We start from the raw sequence: 12607 nt of genomic DNA, 5'->3' as shown, positions 1-12607 counted from the left end.
GCATCACTCAAAGTTTTCCAATAGTTAGCATTTGACACTTTATTTTAGTTTTCTTTTGTTTTCTTTGGTCTGCAACATGTTGGTAACAGAAGCAGTTGTTTCAAATACTCCCTGTCTAAAACTCTGAAGGACCCTGGATTTGCCAGTGTAGCCTGTGTGAGCAAGGAGGAGGCTCTACCGATAACTCATTTGCCATCATTTTAAATTGTCTGAGAATTTAAAGATGAGCTGGCCCTAGAGGCCATATGAAGGGAATCTGCCCTGGTGCAGGCACGAGACATCTTTGCAAACCCCCTGCCAACTCCCATGACATCACCCATGGGGACAGCTAAGGGATGTGCACAGGACAAGCCTCAGACTCTGTGTTCCCAGTTCAGCAGGCAGTGCCTGTGGCCACTAAAATCAGGACTAAAAGTGAAAGCGTTAGTTGCTCAGTAGTGTCTGACTCTTTGCAACCTCATGGACTGTAGCCTACCAGGCTCCTCTGTGTGTGGGGTTCTCCAGGCAAGAATACTGGAGTGGATTGCCATGCCCTTCTCCAGAGGATCTTTCCTACTCAGGTATCGAACCCGGGTCTCCTGCTTTGCAAGCAGATTCTTTACCATCTGAGCCACCAGGGAAGCCCCTAAATCAGGACTGCCTAGCCTCAGACCACGGGCAGGCCAAACTAAAGGCTGTTAATTTTGGATACTAACAACATCTTTTAATTTTGGGTACTAACAACATCCTCTAACAAATCCGTCATTTTCTCAGACCATTGATGTTAAAAAAAAATTCAGCGGGATGAAGGGACTCATAATGGATGCTGTCATTTTATTTTGCCAAGCTGGAACTTTAAAAGGAAAATAAAATTCTGTATTTACCATCACTTCATAAAAATGTCCAAACGCACACACACACACATATATATTAGGGTGGCAATGTATAACAAAAACTCATGTACCAAATGCTCTTGGTAATAATAATGACAGCCAGCATTTATTTTCACTTACTAAGTATTAGACATTCTTCTAAGTGTTTTACACAAATTCTCTCGTTCCTTTCTCAACTCTGATGTAGGTCTCTCACTGTCATTGTATAAAAAAGTAAACTGAAGCAAAGAGTCCTATCCCAGGTGAAATCTGCATTCAAAACTAGGCAGTCTGGCTCCAGAGCCATGGATCTGCTTCCTCCAAAGGTGCACTAGTGAGAAAGGCACGGGCTTCACTGAGGACAAATCTGGCTCTCCTGATGTCTGCGCCTCTTACTAGTTTGGTGGTCTTGGGCATTTTACCCCCAAACTTGGTCTGCCTCAGTTTCCTAACCTGAAAATCGATAATAATAATAGTCTTTTCATTGGGTTTGCCTTGAAGAGTTGATGCAAAAAAGAACCTAGTTCAAGGCTGGGAACAGAGGGAGCACCTATAAATGACTATCGTTTAACTGTTGCCAGTAATTTGAATATGATGACATTCCTAAATTAACTGTAAATGGTAAATAAATATCACACCACACACTGGGTTCTGCTATTCTCAATTAACAGTTTGGGGTTTGTTTGTTTGTCTTTGCTTTGTTTTTTTTATCTTCATAAAGTCAAAGCATTCCTCTGGGTATTTTTTGTAGACAGACTACTGAGCCAGGTCAGTCATTCTGCCAGCCCCAGTCACTAGTACGGAGCTGGTTTGTACTTTCAGAGCAGGCAACCAGCTACAAAGTACCTCTTGAGGGATGCTCAAAAAGGTTTTATCTGTCTGCATTTTCATCTAGTACAAGTGCAAAGGGAGAAGTCATCCCCAAGCCTCCTTACTTCCTCCAACTCTGCATTAGCTCAGCAAGATGTGGAGTTATCACTGGGGGTTGCATGGCCCCACACAAGCAACAAGCATGTTTCAGTGTAATTTAGTTCCCAGGATACATTTCATCATGTTCTCCAAAATTCTACCCCATGTGAGACTTGTTCATTAATTCATTCAACAATTTTTTTAAAAAAACCAAGTTTCTACTTCATGCCAGGGCCTGTATTGCAACAGTCAAGAAAAGGACAGAGTCCTCCTTAAGATGTTGACATGAAGTGGATAGGTAGGTGGAGGAACACAGAGGAATGACCATACAGTCAGGATGGAGGGAGGAAAGTGTTTGAGTGTGGACAATCACACAGAATGCATGGAGAAAGCATACTTGACTCAGACTCTATGGCCAGGGAAGGAGGTCTCACGGCATCTGTGCTGTTCTGAGGGACTTGTAGACATTGGCCAGAGGAAGGGGAATGAACTTCAAGCAGTGGGAAGGACTAACGTGAGTTAATTTCAAGCAGAGGGAAGAATGTGGGCTGATATAGCAAAAATGATAGTGAAAATGTGCTTATGTTTTAGGAATTGTGTGCAAGTTAGTGAACATTAATTAGCAGAAGACATATGAGATGTGGGTTTGATCCCTGGGTTGTGAAGATCCCTTGGAGGAGGGTTGGCAATCCATTCCAGTATTCTTTTCTGGAGAATCCCATAGAGAGAGGAGCCTGTTGGGCTACAGTCCATAGGGTTGCAAAGAGTTGGAGACAACTGAAACGACCTAGCATGCAAGCATGAATAGTGAATTTTTTGTACTTTTCCTCCCCTTATTTATAAGTCAAAATTTCCTTAGTGTGAATTTATAAAATAATGCATCTCAGGGTTGAACTGCTGCAACATAATCAGATGGATCACACTTGGAAATACCAGGTAGCAGAATTTTGCGTATTGTCTGGGTGAGAGATTGGTAGAAGACCCTAACAATTTTTAAAATACAATTATATTAGAAGTTTAGAAATGCTTGATAAATTTGAAAGTGTTTTTCACTAGCATGAGTCCATCAAAAATTTAAGAAGTGAAAGAGAAGATATCATAATGTATTTACCTTGAATTCTGATTTTTGAAAGTTAAGGCAATATGAACTTGGTTTGTGGAAAATATATATAGTCCTGAAAAACATTTATAACAGGTTATTGTCATTATATGCAACAGACTAGTACTATATATTAAGTTTCTCAGACATGAATAATTATAGGCAAAACAGGTAAAGATAGATGAAAGCTACAAGACATAATAACAACTCAGAGAGGGAAAACATGGTTGCCAGGGCTGGGGGTGGGCAAAACAAGAAGAGATTGGTAAAAAGACTACAAACTTTCTGTTACAAGATGAATAAGGTTTGAAGATCTAACTTGAAACATGGTGAGTATTGTTGATAAGACTACATTGTATAATTAAAATGTGCTCAAAGAACAGAACTTAAATGTTCTCACACAAAATAAAAAGGTAAACATATGAGGTGATAGATGTGTTAATTAAATGGATTGGGGGCTCTTTCACAATATGTATGTATTTTAATTCATCACCATATACACATTTGTGTGTGTGTGTGTATAATTGCTTTACAAAGTTGTGTTAGTTTCTGCTATTACAATGAAGTGAAACAGCTATACGTGTACATATATCCCCTCCCTCTGGAGCTTCCCTCCCACTCCACCCCTCTAGGTCACCACAGAGAACTCAGCTAAGCTCCCTATACTATATAGCAGGTTCCCACATCTATTTTACATATGGTAGTGTATATACGTCAGTCTTAATCTCCCAACTCATCCACCCTCCATGCATACTAAGTATTTATAATTTTATCTGTCAATTGTACATAAATAAAGCTGGGAAAAATAATAACTGCATTGAATTAGTTGCCTGACAGGGACGCCAGTGATTTCTCTCAGTGAATAAACTTAAACAAAAAACAAGTCTTTGAGAAGAGGCTGAAATTGGCATGAGACTGGTTTGGCTACTCATGCTTCGTGTGGACAATCAACTCATCCATATTTCCTTCTAATATTTTTGTTTACTATTAGATCAACACCAGACTAACACTGGCTTAACTCTTTTAAATGAAAGCTAAAAATCAAAGGCTTATATATCCATTATATCACACACACACATAAAATTTATACTTACTGAAAGCATACACAGAAGTCTTCAAAATCCAACCATATTTCTTTAGAAACACCGTTATTTATTGTTGTGAGTTCCTCCTGCGATTTTTCCTGTGTTGCTGTTGTCTGGCTGACCAAATCTTTTTCCAAACTGATTCCCTCAGCTGGATGGACTGTGTCATTGACTCCATAGTCTGCTAGTTCATCTGTGCAGAGCAGAATACAACAGTATCGAACACATCTAGGGTGTTAAACACTAAGTTATTAAGGTATGGAAAACAGTAGAGGGGAGCTCACGTACTGAAGTCTGTTTTTGAGAAAATATTTCCTGAGATAGTCATTTCCATGCAGACCTCAGGTATGTAGAGGTCCATGCAGAGGCTGCAGTCCATGGGGTCGCTATGAGTCGAACACGACTGAGCGACTTCACTTTCACTTTTCACTTTCATGCATTGGAGAAGGAAATGGCAACCCACTCCAGTGTCTTGCCTGGAGAATCCCAGGGACGGGGAAGCCTGGTGGGCTGCCGTCTATGGGGTCGCACAGAGTCGGACACGACTGAAGTGACTTAGCATAGCATAGCATGCAGAGACCCATTTTCATATGCTCAGGAGAATTTAATCCTACCTTGTATGCAGAGTGTCCAGAAAATCTGAAAACACTTTTGTAAAATTGTGCACACATTCTTTAGAGATTGTAAAGTTATAACCGAATTTAGCTGCTTTATGCTTTATGTATGATCAAACCAGTCACTCCTAAAGGAAGTCAACCCTGAATATTCACTGGAAGGACTGATGCTGAAGCTGAAGCTCCAAAACGTTGGCCACCTGATGTGAAGAGATGACTCACCAGAAAAGACCCTGATGCTGGGAAAGATTGAGGGCAATTGAAGGGACAACAGAGAATGAGATGGTTGGGTGGCATCACTGAGTGAATGGACATGAGTTTGAGCAAACTCAGGGAGATAAGGAAGGATAGGGAAGCCCGGCATGTTACAATTCATGGGGGCACAAAGAGTCAGACATGACTTAGCAACTGAACAATGCATGTAAAATCTTCTATAAACTGACATTAAGAGATGGGATGGCCCAGACAATAGAAGAAGAAACAAACACTTGAAAGATCTACGGTGACTGATATATTTCTATAAGACAACTGATCTCCACAATCAGTGATTCTGCGATCTTATTTTATGTTTATCAAGGCCATACATTTCCCGTATACTTTCTGGAACCACAATGTTATATATACACGTGCCACACAACACTGTTTTTGGATTTGAGCCTTGGGAGTTCACTCCCTGGGTTGGGAAGATCTCCTGGAGAAGGGGATGGCAACCCACTCCAGTAATCTTGCCTGGAGAATTCCATGGACAGAGGAGCCTGGTGGCGCTCTATGGGGTCACACAGAGTCAGGCAAGACGGAGCATACAGGTCCATTCCAAGGGGTCATAGAGTCAGACATGATTGAGCAACTAACACTTTTACACACACAAGTCATTAGGAACTTAGGAATCTGCAGTAGTTTTAGTGCTTTGATCCTAATGTGCATGCATTAAAACACATGAGCATGACTCATGGGGCTTTAATCAGATTGTCTTTCATTTTGACTTTAAGCTTGAATTTAACAAGTGTGATTATCTGGTTTTTCTAACCGGGAGCAGATTAGACTCTACACATCAGAGGAGACCCTGGGGTGAGGGGAGGGGTGCTGAGAACAGGAGAAGGGAGAGCAAGAAGCTGTCAGAAAGCAGAGATCCCTTTGTATTTTGATATCTGAGAAAAAAAGTCACAAGAAGATTATTGATTTACCTTTTCCGAGTACAGGTTGTGAAGCAACATTTCCCTGTGAATTGAAAGGAACACATTGAGAAATCATTTATAAATTCAACAAAACATGACTGCTCTCTAAAGCACCACGGTTTTTAAAAGGGTTCATACAGTCTTCTAAACACTGGACAAATAGAAATTTCTCTAAATCCTTACTAAAACATACAGCAAAATGGAATTTGTTTTCAACCTTAAAATCCAAAAGATGTGAATTTGACTGATAGTTTACATTTGTGACATTAAAATACTGTTTATATGAGCTTATTACATGTTTGAATCTTATAAGAAAATTTACATTAAAACAATAATATCCCTGAGTAGATATGTTAGATGGTATGAGGCACCAATAATTTATAATTTATACACCAATAATTTATGCTGATTGACTAAAATGAGATTATGATTAATGGTTAGTATACAGAAACTAGTGGGGCTTCCCTTGTAGCTCAGTTGATAAAGAATCTGCCTGCAATGCAGGAGACCTGGGTTTGATTCCTGGGTCGGGAAGATCCCCTGGAGAAGGAGATGGCAACCCACTCCAGTATTCTTGCCTGGAGAATCCCATGGACAGAGAAGCCTGGTGGGCTACAGTCTATGGGGTCGTAAGAGTTGGACACGACTGAGTGAATAAGCACACATACAGAAACTAGAAAGGATTATTTCAAATTATAAAAAATGGTTTCTCAAACTTTTAACAGGGAAAATACACTGAATGCACATGTGCTGCTGCTAAGTCACTTCAGTCGTGTCTGACTCTGTGCGACCCCACAAACGGCAGCCCACCAGGCTCCCCCGTCCCTGAGATTCTCCAGGCAAGAACACTGGAGTGGGTTGCCATTTCCTTCTCCAATGCATCAAAGTGAAAAGTGAAAGTGAAGTCGCTCAGTCGTGTCCAACTCTTCGCGACCCCATGGACTGCACCCTACCAGGCTCCTCCGCCCATGGGATTTTCCAGGCAAGAGTACTGGAGTGGGTTGCCTTTGCCTTTTTTCTCTACAAATGCTGCTGCTGCTGCTAAGTCGTGTCAGTCATGTCCAACTCTGTGCGACCCCATAGAGCAGCAGCCTGCCAGGCAAGAACACTGGAGTGGGTTGCCATTGCCTTCTCCGAATGCACATGTAGTACTCTGCTATTTCTAAAACACAATGAAAATAATTTAAAAGATAAAATTGTATAAATTTATACAGACTAGTGATGCCAACAAAGGTCCATTTAGTCAAGGCTATAGTTTTTCTAGTGGTCATGTATGGATGTGAAAGTTGGACTGTGAAGAAAGCTGAGCACAGAAGAATTGATGCTTTTGAACTGTGGTGTTGGAGAAGACTCTTGAGAGTCCCTTGGACTTCAAGGAGATCCAACCAGTCCATTCTAAAGGAGATCGGTCCGGGGTGTTCTTTGGAAGAAATGATGCTAAAGCTGAAACTCCAGTACTTTGGCCACCTCATGCGAAGAGTTGACTCATTGAAAAAGACTCTGATGCTGGGAGGGATTGGGGGCAGGAGGAGAAGGGTATGACAGAGGATGAGATGGCTGGATGGCATCACCGACTTGACGGAGGTGAGTTTGGGTGAACTCCGGGAGTTGGTGATGGACAGGGAGGCCTGGCGTGCTGTAATTCGTGGGGTCACAAAGAGTCGGACACGACTGAGCGACTGAAATGAACTGAACTGAACTGAACTGAGTGATGGGTGATGCTAACAATATTTTGGATGATGTAAAGTGGGTGGAGAAGACAACAGAGTAGAGATAATTGAATATGAAGTGTTAGTGAGAAGCAAGCCCATCCAAGCCAAAGAAGCCCAGAAACAATTAGCAGGGATCTGAGAAGGAGAATACTCCAGTACTTTGGCCACCTGTTGGGAAGAACTGACTCGTTCAAAAAGACCCTGATTCTGGGAAAGATTGAAGGCGGGAGGAGAAGGGGACAACAGAGGATGAGATGGTTGGATGGCATCACCGACTCGATGGACATGAGTTTGAGTAAGCTCCGGGAGTTGGTGATGGACAGGGAGGCCAGTTGTGCTGCAGTCCATGGGGTTACAAGGAGTTGGACACATCTGAGTGACTAAACTGAACTGAAAAGGAAGAAATGAGATACAGGCTGAAAATGTAGGGGTGGGTTGAATGTCTGTATAAGGAACAGACAAGTCCCCACTTCTCCCTAATCCCTTCTAATTTAGCATCTATCCTTCTTCAGCCTAAATAGGACACTGGAGCTTGATTCAAGTGGAGAAATTAAATGAAAAATCTCCAGATCTGGGTTCACAGACAGTGTGGGAAGCAAGAAAGGCTACTACAAAGAGAGGAGAGGAATTAAGTGAACATCCACATGATGAACTTTGAGACTCTCAGGAACTCTGCTGCTTGGCTTTAATAGCTCTGGTGGATAAGAGTATGACAATCCTTACCACCACATTCCACCCCAGCAGGGAAATTAGAGAACCCGTAACCTATGAAACTGAACAGAGCTGGAGGAAAACCTCAGGGAATCTCATATTTGGAGCCAGTCCCACCCCCAAATGAAGCTCATTTATCCCCAATTATCTCAAATTAAAGCTGCCAGCTGACAAGCTCTATCCATGCCATAAAGCTTCTTCTAATCACCAGCCCTTTAATGTCATAAACTCCTTATATGTGTATAACAAAGTACTACCAGGCAATTGAGGAAAGAGCCCCATATAAAAGAAAGAAGCTAATGGATGTGGGTAGAGAGATTCATAGGAACCAGAAATAATAATATAGGGAGACGTTTTAAAAGTTTGTATTATCAGAAAGTTAAGATAGTCATTTATCAAATAGTAAACTTCTATAAAAATACATCAAGAATAAGGTAGAGCTCTTAGAATCTAAAAATAGGAAAGTGAAATAAATTCAACAGAAAGTTTGAATGTAAAGTTGATTAAAAAAAGACTAAAACCGAAAAAACTTTTCAAAGAAAACATAGATGAAGAGCTTTGTTGGATTTGACACTGGTTTCTCAGATTTGACAACAAAGACACAGACAACAAAAGTAAAAAAAATTGGACTATGTAGAAAATCTTGTCATTCAAAAAGAGATAATCAACAGTGAAAATGCAGCCTATGAAATGAGAGAAATTATTTGCAAATTGTATGTGTAATAAAGGGTTAACATCAAGAATATACAAAGAACTTCTTGCTCTCATAATCTTCACTTTCCATGCATCTTTTCTCAGGGAGTATTACAAGATGCATGCCATTGAAATTAGAGTATAAAGTAGGAGGACAATATAGTTTCCAAAAATTAGAAAATCCATCAGAGGAGAGAAGAGAAAGTCCCACAATGATAACTACGGGTTTCTATCTGTTTGAATAAGAGCAAGAGAGCAAAGGATCCCAGGGTTGTTGTATCCAGGAAAAGAGTCGGTATTGATAGAGTTATCTCACATGTTCATGTGGTAAAAGTGTTCAGAGGGTGTTTGTTTAATGGCATTTCTTTTTTTAAAAAAAAAAAATTGTTTGGGACAGCTTCCTAATGTGTCATAGAAAAAATAAGCAAGCGAAAAAAAAAATTAAGCAATTATTTGTACATAAAGTTGTATAAGAAAAAATATCTAATCCTTCTATAGCTAGAATATTTTTAAAGAATGAATATTTTAATCCCTTATCATCTTCCTTCCATTACAGCTGGAAGTAGTGATGAAGGTGGAAAGAGAAACAGGTAAATAATTAATTCCTGACTTGTGCTAAATCTTAATTCTTAGGGAACATCTGAAACAGTCCTGTTTTCCCTATCATTTGTATCTATTTTAAGAGGCAAAGGTAAGGCAGTTTTGCTGTTTAAAAACATGAATCATATAAGGCTGAGCTAGTCTGTGATAACAAACCAGTCCTGAAATCTCAAAGGCTTTTAACACATAGGGTTAATGTCTCTCTCAGATTCAGTTTATTTGGGGGGACCCCATTTAAAAGGTTCCTTTCCCAGCTCAGACATACCAATATAAACCCTTGTATTTTGTAGCCCTGCCCCTGGGACAGGAGAAGGCAATGGCACCCCACTCCAGTACTCTTGCCTGGAAAATCCCATGGACGGAGGAGCCTGGTAGGCTGCAGTCCATGGGGTCGTGAAGAGTCAAACACAACTGAACAACTTCACTTTCACATTTCACTTTCACGCATTGGAGAAGGAAATGGCAACCCACTCCAGTGTTCTTGCCTGGAGAATCCCAGGGACGGGGGAGCCTGGTGGGCTGCCGTCTCTGGGGTCGCACAGAGTTGCACACGACTGAAGTGACTTAGCAGCAGCCCCTGGGACACATGGTTTCCTGATTATTGTGGGAGGAGCAGAGGGGTACCTGTGTGGGGTACCTGTGGGGGTACTGTGAAATGGGTACATATGAAGCTTATTTTCAGTATTATTTATTGTGCTCAAATGCATTTATGTACAATATGTTTCACAGATTAAGGGGAAAAAAAACTTTCATAGTTAAGAACTGGGCTACTAATAAGAGTAACATAGTTACCTGAGACATAGCTTTTGTCAATTGGTTTAAGTCTATCTGGCTAAAGGTTGCAGTTTCATCATTTTCAGTAAGAGAAGATAAACCAGATCCTGGAACCAGCCCTTTCTTAATAAAAGATCGTACAAAATGACTATTCGGGAAAAAAAAAAAGAACAATTTCTGTTAATATCTTGTTTAAAGCTACTAATAAATAACTGTATTTTTTATTGAGATATAAGTGACATACAACATTATTATTAGTTTCAGGTATACAACATAACAATCAGTATTTGTACACATGGCAAAACGGTAATCACAACTCTAAGGAATGTACATCACCATACATTAGTTACAATTTTTTCCCCTTGTGATAAGAACTTTTAAGGCCTAATCTCTTGGTAATTTTCAAATATATAACAGTATTATTAACTATGGCTTCCCTGGTGACTCAGCAGTAGAGTCCACCTGGGTCGATGCAGGAGACACGGATTCAATCCCTAGGTTGGGAAGATCCCCTGGAGGAGGAAATGACAGCCCTTTCCAATATTCTTGCCTGAGAAATCTGATGGACAGTGGAGCCTGGTAGGCTACAGTCCAAGGGGTTGCAAGACTCAGACATGACTTAGGGACTAAAGCACCATCATTATTAACTATAGTTACCAGGCTACACATTGCATTCCCAGGACTTATTTATTTTATAACTGGAAGTTTGTATCTTTTGATTTCCTTCACCCATTTTATCCACCCTGACCCCCTGCCTCTGGCAGCCACCAGTCTGTTCTCCTGTATCTATGAGTTTGTTTATTTGCTTAGATACCACAAAGAAGTGAGAATATACAGTATTTGTCTTCCTCGTCTGCCTAATTTCACTTGACACGATGTCCTCAAGATCTATCTATATTGTCACAAGTAGCAAGATTTCCTTCTTTTAATAGTGATTGAATAATATCCCTTTGTATTAGTGTTTTGTCAACAATAGAAAGTCCTGATTTTGTTCATTTTATCAATCTCCTTCTTCCACAACCAGTAGTATTTGTGTGTGTGTGTGTGTTAAAAACATTTAATTGCTTTCTATACTACTGAAGCACTAGTCTCTGTCAGTCACTGCAATGCTGTAAAACTTTTCTAGAACATGGTTTATTTTAAAGCTATGGTGGTCCTCTTTGTTGATGATCAGAACACAAAGGAATCTTACATTTGGAATTGATTTAATTAAATATCAGAGCAATGTATCAGTGCAATAGGAGCCAAAATTTTAATTATGGGTGTGTGATATTTATAGTAGCTACCCAACTACACTGTATTTTCTTTCAGGTTATTACTGACTTGACCCCCAAATCAACACTGCCAAAGCTAGAAGTTTATGGGTACAATATGATAGCATCACTGATTCAATGAACATGAACTTGGGCAAACTCTGGGAGATGGTGAGGGACAGGGAGGCCGGGTGTGCTGCACTCCATGAGGTTGCAGAGTTGCACACGACTTAGTAACTGGACAATAACAACAGAAATATATTTGTTATAGTACAAATATTTTAGGTATGTGTGTTTCAAAGATAAAAGTAATTTTCATGTATATAGAACTTCCTATACTTTTGGATTTTTCCTTGCTGCTGCTGCTGCTAAGTCGCTTCAGTCGTGTCCGACTCTGTGCGACCCCATAAATGGCAGCCTACCAGGCTCCTCTGTCCCTGGGATTCTCCAGGCAAGAACACTGGAGTGGGTCGCCATTGCCTTCTGTTTGGTAAAACTTGCTTTACCTCAAGTTTTAGCTTTGTCTCAGATTTACCTGAAACTGCCACTAGAGGGTAGCACAAACACTTGTGAAGCTCTGATTCTTGCAAACAAGGCCAGGAGCCAGGAGCAGGCAAACCAGGCATATGGTTGCTACAACGACAATGTTTCAAGGAAAAGGGATTGTGTAGCAGTCACACTCCAGGGCTCCTCAAAAACAAACCAACCTACCAGCTTTTTTTTCTGCTGACCTGAGAACTCTGACTATCGAGCAGTCAGGTAGGATGAAATGCCATTCACACATATTTTTGCTTCTGTCTAGTCCAGTTCACACCCTAGTAAAGTAATGCTTAAAATTCTCCAAGCCAGGCTTCAGCAATATGTGAACCGTGAACTTCCTGATGTTCAAGCTGGTTTTAGAAAAGGCAGAGGAAACAGAGATCAAATTGCCAACATCCGCTGGATCATGGAAAAAGCAAGAGAGTTCCAGAAAAGCATCTATTTCTGCTTTATTGACTATGCCAAAGCCTTTGACTGTGTGGATCACAATAAACTGTGGAAAATTCTGAAAGAGATGGGAATACCAGACCACCTGACCTGCCTCTTGAGAAACCTATATGCAGGTCAGGAAGCAACAGTTAGAACTGGACA

At 40.5% G+C, this 12607-nt stretch overlaps 1 protein-coding gene across 1 annotated transcript in view; it reads right to left on the bottom strand.

The window, feature by feature from the left end:
- ADGB (androglobin) overlaps positions 1 to 12607 on the bottom strand; it is a 185652-nt gene that overhangs the window by 84893 nt on the left and 88152 nt on the right. Inside the window, exons 13-16 of the mRNA XM_055534699.1 lie at positions 10242 to 10371; positions 5739 to 5776; positions 3954 to 4139; positions 2872 to 2935 (exon numbers count right to left, since the gene is read on the bottom strand). Coding sequence (XP_055390674.1) covers positions 2872 to 2935; positions 3954 to 4139; positions 5739 to 5776; positions 10242 to 10371 — 418 coding nt within the window. The remainder of the gene's footprint in view (positions 1 to 2871; positions 2936 to 3953; positions 4140 to 5738; positions 5777 to 10241; positions 10372 to 12607) is intronic.

Source organism: Bubalus kerabau, chromosome 9, assembly GCF_029407905.1.
Source record: "Bubalus kerabau isolate K-KA32 ecotype Philippines breed swamp buffalo chromosome 9, PCC_UOA_SB_1v2, whole genome shotgun sequence".
Lineage (NCBI taxonomy): Eukaryota > Metazoa > Chordata > Mammalia > Artiodactyla > Bovidae > Bubalus > Bubalus kerabau.
The sequence above is the reverse complement of the archived record's forward strand: the minus strand, read 5'-3'. Positions and strand labels throughout refer to the sequence as shown.